Source organism: Arvicanthis niloticus, chromosome 2 (genome assembly GCF_011762505.2).
Source record: "Arvicanthis niloticus isolate mArvNil1 chromosome 2, mArvNil1.pat.X, whole genome shotgun sequence".
In the NCBI taxonomy this organism is placed as follows: Eukaryota; Metazoa; Chordata; class Mammalia; order Rodentia; family Muridae; genus Arvicanthis; species Arvicanthis niloticus.
In genome coordinates, this window is record NC_047659.1 from 146767734 (window position 1) to 146790958 (window position 23225).

At 52.2% G+C, this 23225-nt stretch overlaps 1 protein-coding gene across 1 annotated transcript; it reads left to right on the forward strand.

Annotated features, from left to right (window-relative positions):
* The first annotated feature begins 919 nt into the window (after positions 1–919).
* Col9a3 (collagen type IX alpha 3 chain) lies at positions 920–23106 on the forward strand. Its single transcript, XM_034496386.2, has 32 exons — positions 920–1068; positions 1620–1688; positions 2651–2686; positions 3172–3243; positions 3835–3888; positions 4903–4938; positions 5179–5202; positions 5432–5485; positions 5835–5888; positions 6198–6239; positions 7297–7353; positions 7768–7821; positions 8522–8575; positions 8860–8913; positions 9142–9195; positions 9663–9716; positions 10479–10532; positions 11318–11371; positions 11473–11526; positions 12064–12108; positions 12207–12260; positions 12671–12724; positions 13288–13341; positions 13457–13528; positions 14970–15005; positions 16064–16108; positions 17133–17165; positions 17350–17496; positions 17680–17734; positions 18308–18490; positions 20991–21068; positions 22533–23106. The coding sequence occupies exons 1-32, from the start codon at positions 1003–1005 to the stop codon at positions 22721–22723; spliced, it is 2043 nt and encodes a 680-aa protein (XP_034352277.1). The 5' UTR covers positions 920–1002; the 3' UTR covers positions 22724–23106.
* Positions 23107–23225: the final 119 nt, after the last annotated feature.

Sequence of the window (23225 nt, forward strand, 5' to 3'; positions counted from 1 at the left end):
TTTCCATTGGGGCCATTTTGCTTATACCCTTATCCACCCTCTTGGTGTTAACTCCTGTCACGTGATCCCTACCTGCAGACACGAAACTTACCACGTCCTATAAGCCCAGAGCAGTGAAAAGACAGGTAGGCTGGGATGCTGCAGCATCAGGTGATTTCAGTGTTTGAAAGATTGAAGGGAAGGTGCTAGTAGCTAGGGAGTTTGATGAGCAGTTAAGAGCACTTGTTACTCTTGCAGAGGACCAACATTCACCTGGAGGCTCATAACCATCTTTCTGACTTCTGGGCACCAGGCATGCACGTAAATGCAGGCAAAACACTCATACATGTAACCTAGTCAGAAAATCTGAAGGAAGGTTAAGGGATAGATTACTATTACTGGAGGCCTGCTTCCGGGTCTTAACATTGGGTCCTTATCTCCTCCTTGAACTTCAGGCTGCCTTTTTCCTCTTTCAGTTCATCTTGCTCCCTCCTGGGTACAGGGTGCAGCATAAGAGGCTTTCCAGTGGTGACTGAAAAGGGCCGTCCAACACCTCCCGCACCAGAACCTGGCTCCAAGCTCTAGAGAAAGGGCTGGGATGGCTAGCAAGAAGTGCTGGATTGTCACTATGCAGAATCCTTGGCATGTTAGGTTTTGGAAAGGGAGAGCTACCCGCAGGGATCCTCCTGGGATTTGAGCAGCTTGGGTGTGCCCTTCACTGTGGAGGTTCTTCCAGGAGAGGAGTGGGAGAGAAAAGAGTCTTTCTTGTGCGCTGAAAGGTGCGTGTGTAACGCGCGGTCCTGGGATAATTTTAACTCAAGAGGAGGGCCAGAAAATGCTGCTGGGTTTTTTCTTTCCAGCCCACGCGGCGCCCCGCCGGCTCAGGTGGGCCCGGCTGAATGAGGGGCTTGTGCGCGGGTGGGGCGGGGCAGGGCGGGGCGCACAGCCTCGCGCCGCCCCCAGCCCCTCTCCCCACCCTGCTGCCCGCCGCTCGGCGCCAGCCGCTCAGAGCGCCTGCCAGCCATGACCGGAGCGCCTGCCCTAGCCCTGCTGCTGCTGGGGCAGCTCTTGACGGCCACCTCCGCGCAGGTGAGCGCGGACCCGTGGGTGCTTATGGGGTCGGGGATAGGGCCGGACGTCGAACCGTACACCCTGGGATAACTCAAGCCCCTTGGACCAACCCATGAGTCCCGTCGCCAGCCAAGGACCCTCGAGGACATCTGTGGCAGCCTCTTCGCCGCCTCCTTCCGGCTGGCGAGTTCTGGTGATGCAGCTGAGCCCCACGGACACCAGGACATGTCAGCCATGATCCTGGGCTTCCACTTGTCTTCGCCCAACCGGGTCAGGCCGCTGCCAAGCGCTGCCACCACTGCCACCACGCTCAGAACATACAATGTTGCCTTTGTTTCTGGAGACTCCCTGCGGGGCCGCAGCAAAGCTGCTCCTGGCTCAAAGGAGGATAAACTGCCCTGACGCCAGCCAGGCTCCAGCGCAGGAGGCTTTGGGGTTTTTAAGGCAGGCAGGGAGGAGGGTCATGGGCCACTGTCACGGGTTTCAGAGTTTCTTGGGATGGGGAAGATGGGACCAGAGGGCTGACATGTTGGAAAAGAGGCCTACCTAATAACTTATCTCAATTTCAGAAAGTGGGACCTCGAGGCCCCCCTGGTCCCCAAGGGCCTCCTGGAAAACCCGGCAAGGATGGCATCGATGTGAGTTGGGAGAGAAATGGGGAAGGCGCCCTGAGACCCCTGGCCTTGTGACCACAAACCCAAGGGCCTCCTCTGAGAGTTAGGGTGGCACAGGAGATGGCAGGGTGGTCCTTGTGACATATGTGCTCCTGTATTTCAGGGGTGTGTAACATGTCACTCTGGAGACATTGGGTCTTGCTGGGGCTGAGAATAGAGCCAGTCTTGGAAGGACTGGGATCCAGCTTGATCTCAGAGATGGTGTCTTTGGGGTCCATCCAGTTATGGTCTAAACAGTTTGGGGAGGTAACTGAAGTCTTGCAGCTCCACCTGCCTCATTATCTGGAGTGGAAGGCTTCTCATGGGGCCAGCCTCTAGTCACTCATGTGTTTCCTTAGGGACTCCATAGAGGGCTATGGGAAGCTTCACTAAGAATGCCCTGAGCTCTTCTCAGACTCCCAAGAGTCCCAGAACCTACCTCAGCTGTAATGGTCACAGGCTTCCTCACACCTGGGTGGCCTGGGACCTTACCCTCTGCTGTAGCTGAACACCCAGGCTCTGAGGCTCTCAAAGCCTTATATGAAAGGTTCAGCCACGGGCAGGTGTCCATGGAGGGCAGGGCTGGAGAATGGATGATGAAGTGCCATTTCCCCAACAAATGGAGTTAAGAGGCTGCTCAGCCAGCCACGGCCGCTCTGTAAAGCTCTTAGTTTGGTGCAGAGGAACCATACGGAGTGTTTCTTGGAGGCTACTATGCCGCTGTGTTCCTAGATGATCCCCAAATGCTGTGTGGCTGAGCTGATTTCTAGATCACCCCACCCCTGGCTGGCTTGCAGAGGAAAAGTCCCCGGGTATAGATGAGAGGATCTGGGGACCCCACAATGTCTCCACGATTAGAGCTTTGAGGACCGGATTGGAGAATGGCCTAGCTCTAGGGTGGGTTTCCTGTTTTCAGGGCTTTTATGGGCTCACTTTCATTTCCGCAGGGAGAAGCTGGCCCTCCAGGTCTGCCTGGCCTTCCAGTAAGTGTCCCTGGTTGGAAAGGGGAGAGGTGGACCCATCCTCACCTCTGAGGGCCTTTGTTGCCCTAGGAGAGGCCCGAGGGCAGAGCCTGGAAGAGGGGAGAGGAGCCTATGGGACTCTGCTCAGTCTGGCTGGAAACTCTTTGTGCCAGTTTTCAGTCGAGCCAGAGAAGAGAGAGTAGAGCTCTGTAGTGTCTCCCCACTGTGCCTGTGTGGGCTCCTCACCTTGGCTGAAGCTCCTCAGCCACTGACGTTCCTGTGCAGTAACCCTGTTGGTCTTTCACTGGGGATGCTGGATCTGTCTGGTGAACATCCAGTTGATGCAATGGCACTGGGGCAATCTTCAGCAGAGTGGCAGGTTGAAGAGCCATCACCATGGCTGGCCGGTACCCAACATGGAGAGGACTTACCTTCCTTGATGGAGGCTAAAGCCTAGAGCCGGGTGCATAACTTGTTGCATAACTCTGTCCTTCCTTCCCACCCAGGGACCCAAAGGGACCTCAGGGAAGCCGGGGAAGCCAGGAGAGGCAGGACTGCCAGGACTGCCTGGTGTGGATGTGAGTGTACCCTCCTCCTGCATCCCTGCCTCACCTCACCCTTGTCCCAGCCCAGCCAAGGGTCAGGCTGTCACTGCTCTCCTGCAGCTGGGCTTATTCAGGCAGGAAACCTTGTCTTGACACAAGTTGCAGGAGTTCCCAACGGGGGTCCCTGGCCCTCATCCCAGACTCTGCCAGCTCCTGGCTGAGACAGAACCAGTTTCCTGTAGTCTGCAGTCCCATCAGCTCTTGCTGATTCAAGAACAAGGGCCCATTGTCAGGCTTCCTGCCCCATGCTGGCCACACTGGTGTCCCTCAGAGCCCCCTGATCCCCTGATGCCTTGATGGATAGCGGTATGTCAAGGCCCTGGCACCAGTACTGGTCAGCAGGACTTAGGACTGAGATGCTGGACCTATGTTTAGTCATCATGGGGCTTGCTAGCAGATTTTCCAAGTGCTGGCCCCACCCCCTCCCAGAGCTTTGGGTGCACCGCATGTACTGGTCTGTGCCCCTGGGTTCATAGTTAAGAGTCTGTGGCTCGCTCTTCCTGTGGCACAGCATGTGCTTCTCATTTGTGGCTTCTTGAGCCCACCCTCTGCCTCCCTCTCCAGGGTCTGACAGGGAGGGATGGACCCGCAGGACCGAAAGGTGCCCCTGGAGAACGGGTAAGTGTCTCAGTTCCAGTGACTGCAGTCCAGAGGTTAGGTTCCCAGGTGGCTCACAAGGCCATCAGGGTAGAAGTTCTGTGGATGGTGTCCATGACTATACTTGCTGGGCCTTGTCCCATTGCTCCACTTCAGGGTGGGGAGGATGGTGAGTGCACAGCTCCTGGGTCCTCCTCCCCCAAAACCCCACAGCTACGCCTGGTCAGAGTCATCTCGGCATTCTGAGCAGGCAGAGCTGTATGGTGGTGGCAGGTATCCCTCTTCTCAGAACAGGAGGAGCTACTTCACATCCCGAGTCCCATCATCTTCACGGAATCCCCCATTCCCTACCAAACTGGCTCTCTCTCCCCACTGTTCGGGGGCAGAGCTGTGTCCACGATTCTCCTTCCCCTCAGGAAAGGTAGTGCACAAAGCACCCCAGAGAGCAAGAGGGGTGTGTGGGGCATAAGGACAGAGCTAGCGTGAAGACTCAGATGTGTGGAACACCTGAATGAAAGAAAGCATCTAGCTGGTGGCCAGCTGGACTGCTACTTGCTTAGCCTGGTGTGTGTGGGGGGGGGCAAGCTGTCTGGGGGACACTGTGACTACAGTGTAAGGACCAGCGTGTACCCACTTCTTGGCAAGCCAGTCATTTCAGGCCTGACTACCAAGCTGGTAGTTTTCTCACATAAACAGAGACCTAAAGTCTCAGGAACTCATAGTAGGCTGGTGTTGGCACAGTTTCCTGGAAGGCAGGCTGGGGCCCCTAACCATATGGCTCATGCCCACCTTTGTGTCTTGCCCTGCCTATTGGCTTAGCCTACCCACTAGCAACTTTCTTGGCCTGTGCTTTTCCTCCATACTCACCCAGGTTTCTAGGACAGCAGAACCCCGAATGGCCTCTGTTCTCCGTAGAGGTTTCTTTTTCCTGATCCCCACCTTGACAGAGTTGTGACTTAGGCTGCAAAGGAAAGAAAGCACAGACAAGGCCAGAGTTTCTTCACTGTGTACTCTGACCCTTGTTTTCCTTTTCAGGGAAGTCTAGGACCCCCAGGGCCACCAGGACTTGGGGTAAGTACCATCTTCTCCCTGTGGGGTTTTTATTGTGGCGTGGCATCCCTGGGGTCCCTTGCAGCCTCTCCTATGGCCTGGGTTCTGGCCTGGCCTCCTGGAGCTTTATCTGGGCTATGACCTCTGTGTTAGTGAGGGTGGTTCTCCTAAATCAGGTACCCCATTTTCCCCAGACCCTACCCAGTGTGCCTTGTGGGTGTCAAGGCCTACCTATGTTCTGACCTATTCTTGGCTTTGCAGGGCAAAGGCCTCCCTGGACCTCCTGTGAGTATTTACCACCCTCTGGCCCCTCCCAAGCGTGTACATTCCCAGAGCAGCTCTCACTGAAGCCCATTTTCTCTGGGATAGCCCAGATCATGGCAGAGTGGCCTTTTTAGGGAACATTCTGACTGTTTCACATATGGAGTCCTAGCTTTTCAAAGGGCAGATGGGACTGGTGGGATTCCCCCATTCAGGGTCACAGGTTACTCTTGCTCTTTTTTACCTCCTCCAGGGAGAGGCAGGAGTGAGTGGCCTCCCAGGTGGGATTGGTCTACGTGGCCCCCCGGTGAGTGACTACTCCCTGTACCTCTACTGCATGGATGCGTGTGGTACCACACTTAACCAGAGACTCCCTGTTCCTCTTTCTAGACCTTCTCTCTGTCCCTTCCCTCTTCCTGTGCACCCTCTCCTCACTGTTCCTTGGCACCCCAACCTCCCTGACCTGGTGGGCACTGGCCGAAGCCCAGGCAGAGAGCCACCCATGACTCAGGGTGGCAGACAGACAGATACTGGCCTGGCTTCATGTGGGGTTGGGGGGCGGTTAAAGGGAGCTGTGGTGTCCTCTACTTTGGGGGAAGCTGGTGACCTCACTCAGTGGGGCACACCTTCTACTCTGAGTCATAAATCCTCTGTAGGGACCCTCTGGACTTCCAGGCCTGCCTGGCCCCCCAGGACCTCCTGGACCTCCTGTAAGTACTGGAGGGCACTCTGTCAGGCACCCTAGACTAACTGGGCTGGCCCCACCCTAATCCCTGCCCAGGCTTTGTGCCATTCCTCAGAAGCAGGTGGGAGACAGGAACTGCTACAGCATTCAAGGTCACCGTGTCCTGAGGATAGATGGTTTCTGTTGTCACCCACACCACAGATGGGTCAGCAGTGCCTTGCACTAGCACTGGGAGGGAGATAGGATTGAGGATTTCAAGCCCCCTGTTAGATTATAGCCAAGTACAGAGTGTGAGAGAGTGAATACACACCAGCTACCTCTTTGTATGTTGAAGGGAAACCCTGGAGTCCTCCCTGAAGGTGCTACTGATCTGCAGGTATGCATTTGTGGTGATTATGGGGGAGTTGTGGGATGTTCCTGCTTTAGAGGACGAGTCTTGCCTGAGGCCGCTGCTTGGCAGAGGTGGAGGAGTGAGTGTGGGTGTGTGTGTGAGTGTCTTCCAAGATAGCATTTCTATTCCTAGAGGGACCTGCAGGAAGGCCTGAGAGGGAGCCCTGAGCTCTGCAGAAGGCTCCAGGCACAAGCCTGGCCTCACTGTCTACATCCGCATTGTCCCTAACAAAGCTACTAGCTGCAGAGAGGTGACAATGAATCAGTACAGGTCCCTCAGGTGGCAACGGTGCTTCCTGCAGAGCCACCTCTTAGCTGCTCTCAGTCGTAGGTGGTAAACAGCCACTGTGCTGGATGACTAACAGGCCAAGTCTGTTACAAGAGGTTTCTAGTTCCCGAGAGAGAGAGAGTTTGTGTGGGGTTCCGTCCCCGCCTGGATGCAGTTTCATTTAACACTGATGGTCATCTGTCCACTGTTCTTCACTCCTATTCAGCATCCCTGGCATTTGCTCCAGAAGGGGAAAGCAGGGTTCTTCTAAATGAGGCCAGTGTCAAGCTTCTGGGATGGGCTGGTGGGTAGAAGTCGATAGTTGCACTATGCACCCAGGCTCGACCTGGCCAGTTCAGTTCAGTTTGAAGCGAGCTAAAAATCTCCACCAGTTGCCCAGTGTGTGGTGTGGGTATGCCATCAAACCAGAGATTAGCACCATTGGTCGAGTTCACGTGGCATCCCTCCTAACAGTCACCAGGTGCCTGGTGGTCACAAGATGAAGGCTCCTTTGTGGAGCCCCAGCCAGTACCTAAATAGCTGCTTTGAGGCTGAGCCCGTCTGTAGAGAAGTCTGCTGTGCGGGAAGGTGACTGGCTGCCATCCAGCTCTCTGTAGTCACCTCACGCCCAGCACTGAATGAGGCCCTGTTTAGGCTTGTCTCCATCATTGAAGAGATGGTCCTTCACAGTTCTCCCTCTCCCTACTGCTGGTCTCTCTCGGGATCCTGCCTCATTTGTCTCGGAAGAGTCTGATCCTTCTGCTTTTTCTGACAGTGTCCCGCCATCTGCCCTCCAGGCCCTCCGGGACCCCCAGGAATGCCGGGGTTCAAGGTGAGCAGCAGGCAGCTGTGGGTGATAGGCTGAGCATAGTCTCTACTGACGAGAGACCATTGGGTCCCCCACAGGCTATGCAGTTAGACCTTTTACAGAGTCTGAGCCTAGACTCAGTATTGTCAGTGGGAGACAGAATTGTCCATCAACTCGTCCTGTCTTCTCTACCCCAGGACCCACTGGAAGCTGTTGTGACCAGGTTAGGCCTGGCCTAAGAGATCAGAGGAGGCAGAGACAGACAGGAGACAGGGCTGATCCTAACCCTATTCCTCTTGGGGCCCTTGGGAAGCATAGTCACAAACCCTCTTGGGCCTCAGTTTCCCTGTCTGGTTCCAGGACTCTGAATGCATAGGCAGATGGGATGGGGGGGTCATGCGTGGGTCTGCAGACTGTGACTTCTGCACTTGTTTTCAGGGGCCTACTGGCTACAAAGGTGAACAAGGAGAAGTTGGCAAAGATGGTGAGAAGGTAAAAACACTGTCCACGTGTGGTTAACTGACCTAGAAACAGCAGCCATGGTAGGGGCGGTGGCTGGGGAAAGGGCCTGGAACCTCATGTGCTTATTCCGGGTAGGCGCCTGCTGCTGATATTTCCTCAGTGGGACCTGGCTAGTCAGAGCTGGTGACCTGGAACCTTTCATGTAAACAAATCCCTCTCTCCCCTACCTGACTCATGTGGAAACTTCTGGGATGCTGAGGGTCCCTGAGGACACTTGGATCTGGGCCTAAAGTGTTCATAGAAGCCTCTGCCACTCTCAGCCAGCGCCACTGTCCTAGAAGGCCCCTGCCTGTCCTTACTGCATGCTGGGAAGCGGTCTGGGGTACCCTTCTGATGGCAGGAGTGGCTGAATCCAGACTATTGGGTGTGCAGACTGCTGGGTGTAGAATAGACACTTCCCCCATTTGACCAGGAGGAGATGCTGAGGAAGACCTGGGGGCCTTGCTTGAACAGAGACCCCTGACCCTTCCTGGCAGTGATGAGGTCACCATGATTTATGTAGCCTTTTTACAGCTATAGGCAATTATCCCCCACCTCATTCAGCCTCCATAGCTCAGCTCTAAAGGTAGAGGGGTGTCTATCACGGCTCGGGCTCGTGGGAGGGACCAGTGGGGAGTGGACAGATGCTAAACTAGGATGAGCTGTCTAACTACTGCTTTCTCTGTTGTAGGGTAATCCTGGCCCCCCTGGGCCTCCTGGAATCCCAGGCACCGTGGGGCTACAGGTAAGGCTAGTGAGGGACCAGGGCGGTAAGGTGGAGACCCCTTTGATGGTCACCCTAAGGGAAGCTAGTTTAGACTTCAGGCAGGGACATTTAACCAGCTCTTGAGAGAGGGTCACATCCAGGCTGACACCAAGGCTAGTGTCACTCCCTCCAAAGGCCTTAGCTGATGTCAGGCACTTTTAGGGACAATAACAAAACCTTGGGGGACTCAGAGTCCAGAGTTCTGGTGACTATTCAGGTGGATGTGCTTTGCAGCCCCAGTAGCTCTGGTTCTGTCCCCTCAGGGCCCACGAGGATTACGAGGACTTCCAGGGCCACTCGGGCCCCCTGGGGACCGGGTAAGTGCTGTTGGCTCCATGGGGGGCTGTGGGTCCACTAAGGTCAACCCTGGTAATTGGGTGCCTGGAATGGTTCAAACCCCAGCTCTGTTCAGGCTCAAGATGAAAGAACCTTAGCAGCCAACATCACAAAAGCTCTTCCTGGCTGGCAACTTGAGGCTGTGCTGGAGCTTTTTTCTGGGTGTCTGTTCCTATGAGAGGACTTCATATGCCTTCTTTCCTTTACAGGGTCCCATTGGGTTTCGGGGGCCCCCTGGAATTCCAGGAGCACCTGGGAAAGTGGTATGTATGTATCTAGGCTGGAAGGTAGACTTCGCACCAACCCAGACTCTCCGACCCCTTGACCTTACCATTCTGGTTCAAATACATGCCACCCTTTGTCCCACTGGGCTGCCCCTACTGTCCCAGGATGAACTGTCCATAGATACATGGGGGACTCAAGACATAGCAAGGGGTGATATATCTATGGGGTTCAGGGCACACGACAATATGGCATGCTGGTGACAGACAGCTAGAGCATGGAGCATCCTGCCTGCATGGGAGAGCTGCCCCCTTTGTTATCTAGATATGAGCTGGGGGCAGTGGTGGTATGTGACTGTCCCATTTAACCTTCAGCAGCAGGAGGCTGCCTGTGACCAAGTCTAGAGAGCTAAGCCAGGCAAAACCTGGAGGGGCTTCCATCAAGACCCACAGCTTTCCTGTCTTCTCTGTGTCGTTAACCCTGTCCCTACCCGCTTGTTACTTTTTAGGGTGACAGGGGTGAAAGGGGACCAGAAGGGTTCCGTGGCCCTAAGGGTGACACGGTAAGTGAGAGGAGCTGGGTTCTCTGGACCTTTCTGTGAAGAGCCTGATCTAACTTCTGTAGCTAGAGGTGGAGGATACTTAGAGGGCGCCCTGCCGGGGTTATGGAGGCTCTCTATGCTATGCCCTGTCCTGGAAGGGGTATAAGCTGATAGAAATGAGGCCTGGATCTGAAGGATTCTGGCCCTCTCTCTGCTCCCTACAAACACCCAAAGCTCAAATTGAAGACTTTGAGCCCCTCCAGTGCAGCCAGCAGTGAAGAGCTCTGAGCAGAGGCTGGGGATGAACCACAGAGCTCAAATCCTGGCTCTAGGCACCCATTGCCAGCCCCGGGTGCTAGATAGATGTTTTCTTCTGTACTTCACTGTCTCAAACTGCCCTGCTACAGATGGAGGCTCTGCAGTGAGGCATGGAGACAGGAGCTAAGTAGACACCTAGGTTTCTCCTCAACAGAAGTGGCTATCACCAAACCTTTGCCTCTGGCAGCCTCCAAACCTCTCCTTCCCCACCCAAGACAACTGGCTGAGCAGTGCCACAGTGCACACAACTCCTAAGATTGCCCCATGCCTCAAGAGGCCCTGGTGGTAGAGCCTATCTCTATGGGTTGGGATGAGCCATGATGCTCTCCCCAGGGGAAACACACAGTACACCTTATATACCAAAAGCTGGGCCTCTGTGGCTGAGCCTGTGGGGATATGGTGAGGCAGGATGGGATGTTTCTTGAGGTCTCAACTGCAGCTGCTTCTGTCCCATGTTTCCTTTAGGGCAGGCCTGGTCCCAAAGGAATCCCTGGAGTGGCTGGGCCAGGTGGAGAACCAGTGAGTATCTCAGACATATGCAGGGTCCAGCGCTGTGCTGTAGCCATACAAATTGCCCTCATCGTTGCTCTTGGCTCTTGGTGGCAGCCATTTGTAACTATTCTCCTTAGGTTCTCTTTCCACAGTCCCTTCCATTCACAGGGCCCCGCTTCACAGCTGTGTGACCTATGATAGGTCAGGGACCCTACACGAAAGTGCCTGTGTTGTATGTAGTCTAACTTCCCAATACCTCCTTGCCATTCAAACCACTGTGGTTCTTAAGCTCCAAGAAGCACCGGCACCCCCCAGCACTCTCAACAACTCCCAGAAACCTATAGCAGCACCTAGCAGCCCCAGAAACATACAGCCTCCCCAGCAGCTTCCAATATCTCCAGCAGTTCCCAGAAATCTACAGTAGTGCCTGCCAGCTCCCAGCAGCCCGAGACACCACTGCACCCCACAGCATCTCTCATCTCCCTTTTGCTCCAGCCTGTTCTGCAGCTGCCGTACTCGTACAGAAATCGGCAGTCTAAGATCAGGCTTATCTGACCCCTGACCCTGAGAAGAAAGGGCAATAGTTGGGGCCAGCAAACACTGATGGTTATGCTGAGGGTCCTGAGCATCCTGTCCACGTACTCCCTTACAAGGTCTCTGCGGGTGGCATATAGCCACCTACCCAGAAAAACACCGCCACTGTCAGGGACTCAAGAGACATTTTTAGTTTAGAGGATAAGGAAGAGGTTTTTTTTTCAGGGGGACAAGGTGTTTCTCTGTGTGAAGGGCCTAACGTCGTCCCTTGTCCTTAGGGCATGCCGGGCAAGGATGGCAAGGATGGTGTGCCGGGACTTGATGGTGAGAAGGTCGGTGCCTAGCCAGATGCTTGCTGGGAGGAGGTGGAGGAGTTCAGCTTCCCAAGGCCTCAGCATCATTTGGCCTCATACCCCACTCAATGTCCTTGCAGGGAGAGGCTGGTCGCAATGGTGCCCCAGGAGAGAAAGGCCCCAATGGGCTGCCGGTGAGTGCCCTAGCTAGGTAGGTTAGTTGCTCTGGGGTTAGCTTCTGCAGTTGTCCTAGGAGTGGAACTACTGGGATCTGGCACAGCCCTGGTGCTAGAAGTCAGGGGTCTACTTTAGCATATCAGTACTCCCACCTGTGGAACACGTGGAAATGAGCCTGTGTTCATCCTGGAAATGGTGGGGTCACCCCATGTGGGGCCACCCCAAGGATACTGCCTGAGAGTGCCCGCAGGGCCTCTGCATCAGGCTGGAGAGACTGAGTCAGCTTTACCCTGGGGTCAGCCTTACCCTTTGGGAGCACTCTGCCTGGCCTATGCACACTGCCCGTGTGGACACTATGCAGCTGCACTGAGAACATTCTCTACACGCATGTCCTCTGTGGTCTTGGCTCTGAATCTGGCTTTCAGCCCTGACCCTAACCCTAGCACTATCCCTAACCCAAACTCCAGCCTTGACCCAGACTGTTATCTTGACTTGAACTCTGAACCTGACCAGGTCCTTATCTTGACCCTGACCTCTGATCCCTGTTCTGGCAGGGTCTCCCTGGACGAGCAGGGTCCAAAGGCGAGAAGGGAGAACTGGTAAGTGGCTGCTTTCCTTCAGAGAGAGGAGGCACAGCATGTGGTGCTGTGTGGGGGACGGAGGAGACATAGTATTCACTGTCTCTTCACTTGTATAGGGTAGAACTGGGGAGCTGGGCGAAGCTGGCCCCTCTGGAGAGCCAGGTATCCCTGTGAGTATCCACAACCCTTCCCTATGTGTACATGGGAGGATCTTGCCCCTCCCTTTCCTCCTCCCCTGTGTGGACACAAGGACTCAACCACTCCGGTGTGTGTACAGGGAAAACCTGCCCTCTCTACATATGTGCAGGGCTACCTTGCTCCTTCCTATGTGTACACAGGGAGCCTGCCCTTTCCCTGTTGTATATGGAGACTGTGCCTTGTCTATGCAGGCTGAGGACCTATCCCACCCCACACTGCATACAGAGGAACTCTGTCCTTCCTTCTATGTGTTACCTGTGGACTCTGCCTCCTTTCTATATGTGTACATACGTACTCTGCTCTCTCCATATGTACATAGACTCCTTGCCCCTTCTCACATATGTCAAAGGGGATCCTGACCTCACCTTTTCTTCCCTTACAGGGAGATGTTGGTGTTCCGGGGGAGCGTGGCGAGGCTGGTCACAGGGGCTCAGTGGTGAGTAGGAGGACATAGACCCTCGGGAAGCTCACAGAAACATAGTTCATGGGCAGGAAGGGGTAGCACTTTGGGTATATAAATGGGTCATTTCCCCAAAGCCTGGGAATGGTAGGGGATGGGTGAATCTGGCCTTCTTCATCCCTCACCCTCTGGAATAATGGTGTCACGTTAGGCTACCCTAGCCTCAGATTCTTTATGCTACAGTGCAGCTGAGACCCTGGCAAATATCGATGGAAATTCTCTTGTACTGTAACCTGTGGGGTCAGCCTTCTCTAAGGGCCTGTGGAAGGCACTGGGCGCCTGACACTCAGCTAGCCAGACAATTCAGGTATAGACTATGTAAGCCCTGAGATCCATCCCCACACTTAATTGTCCTGGAATATGTCTATGCTTGTGCCTCCAAACCTAGCAGCTTAGAGAGATGTCTCAAGACTTGTTCACTGCCCACTCAGCCTCACCTCCCATGGAGGCACAGGTGGGCTTTCTGGGCCACAAAGACTTCTAGAACCTCCAGGAACTCACTGGATCTCACGATATCCACTCATACCTTGGTCTTTTAGGGGGCCCTTGGCCCACAAGGTCCTCCTGGGGCTCCTGGCATCCGTGGCTTCCAGGTGGGTAAAGTTGGAGTAAGGTTTGAGCCAGTGAACGCTGGTTGGCTGGGAAAAGGAGTAATCCTGGCTGGATTCTTCTGGGTGCTGACTAATTGGGATCTTATCCAATTCACAGGGCCAAAAAGGCAACATAGGAGACCCTGGCCTTCCAGGCCCCCAAGGCCTACGGGGAGATGTGGGTGACCGGGTAAGGGTCCTTCTCTTGTACCTCCCTGCTCCAACCAGTTTACATAGACCCAAGCCAGCAGCAGCCCACTCCTTCCCATGTGGGTGACAGGGATGGTAGCACTGACTCTGTGGACAGGTGCCCTTGTTCCGTTTCTTGCTCGTTCTCTTGGTGTTCTTGGGCAAGAAGGGAATCTAGGATCCTCACAGCTCTATTACAAGCCCTGCATGCAGGCCTAGAAGAACAAGTAACTGGGGTGAGGGGAGAAGTAGAAACTTGAGGCTCTAGGTCCTGGGCTGCAGTTGGGTGTGAGCTCAGACCTGAATGACTCCAGGGTTTCAAACACGTAACTTTCCGAGACTCTTGGCTGATGGTCCTACAGCAGCCAGTGACACTGGCGTTCTGCAGTGACAGGGTCCAGGGGAGTTGTGGCTTACTCAGGTCCTCACTGGTTAGTAGATAAGGCCTGGGATCCCCTGGGAGGAGTCTGGGGGTCTGGTCTCAGACTTAGACCACACATCAGATCTTTAGAGGCTTTGTGATTGCTTTCTTGATCCCCACTTGGCAAGGACAAAGCACTCTACAAACGTGTGCATGCAACACATTCGAGGCTCTAGGGTACCTCTACAGACACAGGGAGCCACAGAAACCAGCACCACACAGCAGGGACAGTGGGTGCTTTATTAGCCTCTAGTCAGGAAATTCCAAAGGTGAGGGAATTTGCCAGCAGCTCTGAGGGCTCTAAGCTAGTAGAGGGAAAAGCTTGGTAGTAGCAGTGATGGTGTCTGCTCCAGTCCCAGCAGGGAGGAGACACTGTATTGGCTTTCTCTTCTTTGGATAGCTCTTGCCTTTGCTTTCACATTTAATTCTCTCTTTTAAAAAAGATTTATTTATTTTAATCTTATGTGTATGGCGCTTACCCACATGGCTGTATGTGTGCCATATGTATATAAGAGCCCAAGGATGTCAGAGGGCATGTCAGTCCCTGGAGTTAGAGTTACACATGGATGTGAGCCGCCTGATGCAATGCTGGGAACCAGCCTCAGGTGCTCTACGAGAGCAGTGCTCTCTTTGTCTCTGTCTCGGATGAGTGTGTGTGTGTGTGTGTGTGTGTGTGTGTGAGAGAGAGAGAGAGAGAGAGAGAGAGAGAGAGAGAGAGAGAGAGAGGAATTGCAGACAACAGTGGCTGATTTAAAGAACTCACTGTCCACTGAATGACAAGCAGCTACTGTCCAGGGAAAACCGACCTTAAAGGACTGGTGGGGCACGGACGGCTGTATACTGCTGTTATCTATGGACTTGGGTTTGGCAATTGGGGCTGGGGTGCTATTTCTAAGACCCCTGACATAGGAGGAATTTCTATATGTACTGTAGGTGGGATTCCTGCCTCCAATATGCAGGGCCGTAACCCCACCATGGGGTTCCCAGGGCTCCTCTAATCCAGAACCTTCTCTCTGCCTAGGGTCCAGGAGGTGCCACAGGCCCTAAGGGAGACCAGGTGAGAATCCCGTGCATGGTCAGGTCGGCTCTAGGCCAGCTGGCTGTGGGTTTACTTTCAAAACTCCTTCGTCCCTTACTTCTGTCTTGCTCCTGTTCCTCCATCCCTGCTTAGTGAGGCCCCGGGTGTCAGCAGGGACACAGTCCGCTACTTTCCTGGATACACGTTGTAAAAAATCCAATCTGTTTTTTCCTTTCCAGGCACTTAGATCCCAACAATAACAACTCTGAGACAAATTATTTATTATTAATGCATTTGCCGCACGCTTTGGCTCATTCCCCTGTCTAGCTCCTAACTTATTTAACCCAAACTATTCTATGTCTACCACTTGGTTAGTTGCCTCTCTCGGTCTGCTTCTTTCTTTTGAGTTTCCTGAGAATTTCCCTTGAATCTCTCTTTATTCTATCTTGAGTTCAACTATCTGCTGGTTTACACACACCACACCTCCATCTCCTCAAACTTCCCTTTATTTCCCAGAATCCTCTCTCTCCCTGGAGGTGTCCCACCTCCTATTTTCTTCCCCAGCTCATTAGCCATTAGCATTTTTATTGACAGGTAATGCTTATAAGAGATTCTCTCTACGACAAGTAGTTGTCCAGATGATCACTATATGGCCTGGGTGAAAAAAGCTACCGCTGATTAGGGAAGCTGGCTTTGTAAAAGGGGTGAAGTTTGCGCTCTAAGACTTACGTTGTAAAAGCAGGTTAGAGCTGTGTGGCTTCTCTCTGAGGCCCTTTCCTTCCTGAAGCAGCTCAGAAGGTGGACTGTGGCTGCTGCCGTCCATCCTCACAAGGACTTCTTCCTCCTCTCTGAGTGATCCGGGGCTTCTCCATCTAAAGCCGTCAAGGTGCTACTAGCAGGAGAGCCTCACTGTGCAAATAAGTGACTTCAGTTTTGTAGTCCTCATAGATGGTGGCTCTGGGGTTCTCGTGTTGCTTTGGGTGCTCCATCTAGTACAGGATCCTGGCCTGGACTCTGGCCTCAGTCTTAGGATCAGTAATAGACAAGTGACTTCAGGTGGGGAGGAGCCATTGGTGACATTGGTGTGTCATCCCCAGGGCATTGCAGGTTCTGATGGTCTTCCAGGGGACAAAGGAGAGCTGGTGAGTATGTCTGAGCCACTTACTATGAACTGAGAGCCACCTGGTCAGTTTGGGTGGTAACTGTCCCATTGATGAGGTATCTGAGGATGACTGGTAAGGTATGAATAACACCCACCATGTGCCCAGGCCTTGCCATCCCATTTTGTGGCAGGGGAGAGTGGGGTCCAGGAGACACAGGCAGGGTGGTTCCCTGCTGAGGTGTAGGACTCTCTGGGAACTTTGTCACATTCTGCCTAGGAAGGTCACCTTGCTTGGATCAGCCACTGCAGAGGCCTAAGCAGAGAAAACTCCACTTTTACAGAGCTGGAGCTTGGGCTTCAAGGTGGTTCCTGTAGTGATGTGTTTCCTTTTTGTCCAAGTGACACTGAGTCTAACTCCAGGGATCTTGCTTTTAGGTAGCAACCAGTGGCCACAGTGAACCTCTTATGCGTTTAACACAAATAATCCCAGTTGATTGTGCTTTATCTTGGCAAATTCTTGACAGAGCCCTAGAATCAGCCCCACCCTTAAACTGATGGATTGGTTGGTAGGGGCTGTGTGGGACAGAGCCCCTGCTAGCGAAAACATCTGTGTGGTGCCGGTTACCATAATGGTGAGCCAATGGGGACTTCACCATCCATCCTTTCCTGCCTTAGCTGCGGATAGCTCACAGTATCGAGCAGGGCCAATAGCTGGGCCCCATCAATCCACTTACACACTTGGGGCTGATCGAAAGGATGAGACTCCGGCTAGGGAAAGGCCCGAGTCACAGGGCAGAGGTGTTCGACTCAGCATTTATGACACCACAGCAAAGAGACTGGAAGTGAGGCATTCGGGTGTAAGAGCAAGTCCCATGCAGCCACTGAAGTCAAACCTCAGGGGGAAGAGGTATAAAAACCGAGTTAGTAGGCGAGAGAAAAGACCATCCTTGGTGGTGTTTGTGTGTGAAGCACTTGAGTGCTGACTCCCACTGAGCATGCACTGGGTCAGGGTTAGCGCTGCTTCCGCACACCCCATAGTTGATGCATGCACCTCCTCTTCACAGGGTCCTAATGGCCCCGTTGGACAAAAAGGAGAGGTGAGTACATCCCAGATACTTTGACAACATATCCAAGGAGCCCATAGGCTCCCATCCACCTCTGGGTGGGTAGGTGCTTTGTAAGGTACTGCCTAGATCTGAGATGTGGTGGCCAATCATTCCTGAGATCCAGGCCTTTCCAAGATCGGCTCACTCTGACCCCCTTCCTCTTGTTTTTCTGCAGTCCGGCAGCCGAGGGGAACTGGGCCCCAAAGGCATCCAGGGCCCCAATGGCACCAGTGGAGTCCAGGGTGTACCTGGTCCTCCAGGTCCACTGGGCCTCCAAGGCGTGCAGGGTGTCCCAGGTATCACAGGGAAGCCTGGCGTTCCGGTATGTAGCTTTTTCTTTCTTTTGTGTTGTGGGTTTTAGGCTTGTGCTGGGCTTAGATCATGGCTGGGTTTTTTGTTTTTGTTTTGTTTGTTAACTATAAGTTGGTTTGGGGAGTGAGGTGCTGGGTAGGTCAGGGCTACTGGTGCACTGCCCCACCTGCTGATGAACCTGGGTGACTTTCAGGGCAAGGAAGCCAGTGAACAGCGCATCAGGGAGCTATGTGGGGGGATGATCAGTGGTGAGTCTCCTGTGCATACCCTGGCCCTCACACTGTTCTCTCTACCTTACCTATCCTCTGACCTCAAGGAGGGCTACCCTCTTCTCAGCACCTGACACAATGCAGGGTACTCAGAGAAGCCCCAACTAACTATTTAGGGTAACAATAACAAGGAAGAACCTGGGTGGTGGTGGCAAATGCCTTTAATCCCAGTAAGAGAAGCAGAGGCAGGCGGATCCTTGAGTTGGAAGCCAGCCTGGTCTGCAGAGTTCTAGGACAGCCAGGGCTACACAGAGAAACCCTGTCTCAAAACAACAACAACAAAACAAATTACAAGGAAGAAACCACTGTGCCCTTTGTCTGGGAGGGACACTTCCCCGAGTGGCTTTGAACTTCTCATTCCAACATGTGAGGTGGTCCAAGAGAGGGGGCTCTCCTGTCTCCCCTGGCATACTCTAGAGCAGATAAAATAATCATTTTTGGTCAGTAAGTAAAAATTCCCTTCTGACAGAGGGCTGGCTATATTACACTTTGCATGAAGATGTTTTGGTAATCCTCTCTGATGTATGTGCTTGGCACTCTGTTTTCCAAAAGAGCAAATTGCACAGTTGGCTGCACACCTGAGGAAGCCCTTAGCACCAGGCTCCATTGGCAGGCCTGGTCCAGCTGGCCCCCCAGGCCCTCCAGGCCCTCCAGGCTCCATTGGCCACCCTGGTGCTCGGGGTCCTCCTGGATACCGTGGCCCCACCGGGGAACTAGGAGATCCTGGGCCAAGAGGTAAGTAGCTGACTCAAACAAGACCTAGTCATGACGCTGTCTCAGGCACATGAGTAAACCCTAGTTTTCTGCAGCACTGAACAGCACAGCCCTGCCCTTTCATGCTGAGATAATGTCCTCCTGAGGTCCAGGGAAGAGAGGACTCAAGAGCAGTCAGGTTCAATGTCACCTGAATGAGAGCTTGCCATTTCTGCCCTTGATTTATCTCATGGTCATGAGACCTGAGAGCAACACCCCTGTCTACATGGCTCACCTAGAAATGCCATAAAGATGCAGTCAACAATCTGGTTATACCACATATACACTAGGACTCATTCAGGGAGAGGGCTGGGCCTTTGTGCTTTTGGGGTCAGCACAGGTAATTTCTTACCATTCTGTGGGAAGCACAGAACCTTTAATGTGATATATTTTTCAAATACCACCAGAACAAAATTTGTTTGGGTTGTGAGCAATAAATAATAGGAACCCACTTCCACTCTGGAGCCCAGACTTTAATGAAGATTGGTGGTATGTGACTGTGTCAGGTACAAACAGTTAACACAGCTAATTCAACTGTATTTAAGAGGATGTGAATCAGGTCAGACCTTATTTCTTGTCAAGCTATGGACAGCTGGCTGGAAGACAGCTGGAGCATCAGACACAAACTGGGGGTTTGTGATGCCCTACTGTGTGAATTGATGGGCACCAGCCTATTCCAAAGCCCACTGTAATTCATGTATTTTAAAATGCAGACTTCTCAAGCCTCATGTTGCCTTGGTGACAAGTTTGAAGCCCCTGATTTCACCTGGTTCTGACTAACTTCCTGCTTCCCAAAAGTAGCTTTAAGAAAAGAATCTGGCCGGGCAGTGGTGGCGCACGCCTTTAATCCCAGCACTTGGGAGGCAGAGGCAGGCAGATTTCTGAGTTCGAGGCCAGCCTGGTCTACAGAGTGAGATCCAGGACAGCCAGGGCTATACAGAGAAACCCTGTCTCGAAAAACCAAAAAAAAAAAAAAAAAAAAAAAAAAAAAAAAAAAAGTTTTGTATGGGAAGCGATTACAGGAAATGATTCTCTGAGTCCCTCTTCAAGGTTGAATTTAAAAACTTTGGTATGTGAATGGACTTGGTATAATTTGCACATCATTTTCACCTGTTTTTTAAATCCTTGATTTTAAATTGAGATTCAGATTGAGGAATTTCAACACCAGAGAGCAAACATGGAGAATTCATTTTGTCTTAGTGCAAATCAACTTTCCAATGACTCTTTTCTCTGCCACTCCTCCAGAGTGTGGCCTTTGTAGGCAGCCTGTGCCATCTGGTGTCATGTGAGTGACTGCCATTTTAAAAAATGTATAGGACTTACAAATTCAGGGCATCTGAATTCCTTCTAGGCTGAAAACTAAAGCTTAGAGCGTTATGTGCCCGCACAGATCCTCTGAGGTCACCAGTTTGACACTGAAGGCCATGGCAAGGACACAGAGGTTCTAGGAAACCTGTTTCCCATTTGAAGGTGGGCATGCCACATTGTCCATTCTGTGTGCGGTACTGGGGATCTGTATGGGAGTGTGCATCAGGATGCCATGAGCCCACTGTGGAGAATATACATGTATGATTAGACCTTCTCAAACATCAAGCACAAGCCATGGTCATTGCTGTACTGAGACCTCCTTGGAAGCACAGTGTTGAATTGAGATCCAACACATGGAAGCAGTGAGCTGTCAGAGGCATTTAAGCTCACATACTGGGGCAGCCTCTCCAGGCCACTGGCAACTGCAGACAGCACCACTCCTAGCAGCAGAGCATAATAGTTCAACAAGTAGCAATGGCCTTAGGCTTGAACCACACTCACACCTGCATGTGTCATCGTCCTAGAACTCAGAGACGCGAGAAAACCATCCCAGTTGTACCTGTGTCATTGGAGGTTGTTTGCTTTTGACTTTTACTGTTCCTGAGGTGCTGGGAATTTAAGGTTAGGCCTCATGTATACTAGGCAAGTGCTCTGTCATGGAGCAGTAGCCCCAGCCCTGTGTAACCATAACTAGACCAAAACAGAGGTGAAGGAATTGAAGAACAATTATGGGATATTTAAAAACACTGTAGCGCCTGATAATGATCCCAGCACTTGAAAGACTGAGGCAGGAGGATTACTGTGAGTTGGAAGTCAGCATGGGCTGCAGAGTGAGCTATAGGCCTGGACCACAGACTGAGACTTTGTCTCAATAAAAATAAGCCATGGGTCAAAAGACATATTGAAAACATTAACACCAAATAACACGACTGCTTCAGAGGCATAAATATTTCCACCAAAGTAATTTTACAGCTAAGTGTGATATCAGCTGATGTGTTAGGGATGCAGGCGTGCTAGCTCTAGTCACACTTCAACTAAGCTGCACTTTGGTGAACAGCCTCACTTCAGGAAATGCTTTTAAAAAAGCAGCAAGCTCTGTGGAAACAAGATGGGAAATGCCTGTCACTTTGGGTGGGTATTTGCTCTTACTCGCCTGTTCATTTCCTCATTGCAGGGGCCCAGGGTGACAGAGGAGACAAGGGAGCAACAGGCACAGGGCTGGACGGGCCTGCTGGGGACCAGGGCTACCAAGGTAGGCACTGTCATCACACAGTTCTGGGGAAGGGCTGGAAATGTTTTTCATTAGACAAAGCATTAAGAACCTAGTTAGGAACTGTTTCTACAATCTCTTTAGGATCTAAAAAATAGTAAGTTTTCTGTATCTAATTCAGCTAAGTAGGTTTGGTTAAGTTGTATCTTACTAAACATACCGTCTGTTCCAAAAAATTATCTTTCTCTTAATTTAACACATATACATTGGATGATTTTTTATTTTTACTTTGTGTATGTGTGAGCCTATCTGTGCGCCTATGCACACACACGTACCACATCACACACGAAGAGATTAGAGGAAAACTGAGGAGTCAGTTCTCTTTTACTTTTACATGAGCCCTGGACATTAAATTCGAGTTACCAGACTTGAGTGACTACTTCTACCTGCTGAGTCATCTTGATGGCCATGTTTCAGTGTCTTGATGTAAAACCTGAATGCTCTGGGCCAGGTGTGATGGTACATACTTGTAATTTCAGCACTGAGGAGGCTGAGGTAGGATGAATTTATGTCACCTGCAGGACCACTGAGGAATTTCATCTGCACCTGTGTATCTCAGGGAACGCCGTTCTCTGGGTTCCTCTAGCCAGACACAAGGGCAGATGGGAAGCACAGCCCCTCTCCTTTGTAAAGTGCCTCCACTTCATAAGGCTCACAAGGTGCACCCTTGCTCCTGTCAGGTGCAGTACCCTCCCTTCATGAGGTACACAGTCTCTCTCCCAGAGGCACACCTTCTCTTTGAGGCACCCCTGCTCCTCTGTTTATTTGCTCTCCTGACTGTCCTACTGCCAATCCCAGGCTGTATGTCTACCTGTGTGGCCTAAAGTATTACCTCTAAGCTGACATTCCCAGATGTTTGGGGCATCTCATGTTGAATGGCTCTGGCCTACTACCCCTACGTAAAACTCTGTAACTTCTTCCCAGGCTGCCTGGCAACAACAAATATGCTCTTTAAAAAAAGAAAGAAAGAGAGAAAGAGAGAGAGACTTATATATTTTATGTATGTGTTTTTGTCTGCATGTACATCCACCAGAAAAGGCCATCAGATTCCATAAGAGTTACATGAGACCACAGTTACCACGTGGGTGTCAGGAATTGAACTCAGGACCTCAGAAAGAGCAGCAGTGCTTATAACTGCCAAACCATCTCTCTAGCCCCTCCTAACATGCTCTTGACATGCACCTCACAAGTCCTTCTGAGACCAGAGTGCAGTGTGTCTTCAGGACACACTCTTTGTGACTAGCCTGGCCTCAGCTGTACCTGCCCAACTCCTACCCAGCCACCTGTCTTTCCCCTTCTCTTTTGGGCTCTGTGCCTGAGCTCTTCATCTCTGACTTATGGCACTGTTCAGAAGCAAGCCACTAGAGAGAATCTTCCAAACAGACTGTGAATGGCTGCTATTGTGGGGTTCTTGTGGCCTCTAACTGGCACTCTCCTGGTTTCTAGGGCCTCAAGGTGTGCCTGGCATCAGCAAAGATGGTCGAGACGGTGCTCATGGTGAGCCTGGCCTTCCTGGTGATCCTGGCCTTCCTGGAGCTGCTGGTGCTCAGGGAACCCCAGGGATTTGCGACACTTCAGCCTGCCAAGGAGCTGTGTTAGGGGGTGGTGGGGAGAAGTCGGGTCCTCGGAGCTCATAAACAAGGACTTCAGTAGGAAATGACTGACAGAGCACTCAAGCAGGCAGCAGGGGTGAGCGCTGTGGCCATGGACAGGAAAAGACAGTGGCTGGCTGCAGTCGGCTAGTCCTTCCTGGCCTGCTGCCTGGCCCCAAGAGCATCCACTGGTGCCACTGTCACTGTCCCATCTTCAGGATTTATGGCAGCCATTCATCTGTGACAGCATACCTCAGACACAGGCCTTAGGGATGGAGACTTTAAACCCAGCATCTGGGAGGGATGGCGTTATCTAAGAGGTTTTTTTTGTACAATTCCATAAGATAAAAACACTCAAAGAGACTTGTTTACATAACATTTATATAAAGCCTATGATAGACTACCAATAAAGCGATCTTCTAACCCTTCAGATTAGTACTGGCTACAGTGTGATGCAGGCAAGGAGCTTAATGTTGACGTCACCTGCTTTCTATTGCAAACTGAGTATCTCTGATCCCCAGTATTTATTCAAGAAGCTACACTTGCA

Excerpts from the sequence above, each read along its gene's own strand:
- Col9a3 (XM_034496386.2), top strand. The coding sequence starts at position 1,003 with ATGACCGGAGCGCCTGCCCTAGCCCTGCTGCTGCTGGGGCAGCTCTTG. Across the intron at positions 3,889-4,902 it reads AAGGTGCCCCTGGAGAACGG|GGAAGTCTAGGACCCCCAGG; the intron begins GTAAGTGTCTCA and ends TTTCCTTTTCAG. Across the intron at positions 11,372-11,472 it reads CGGGACTTGATGGTGAGAAG|GGAGAGGCTGGTCGCAATGG; the intron begins GTCGGTGCCTAG and ends ATGTCCTTGCAG.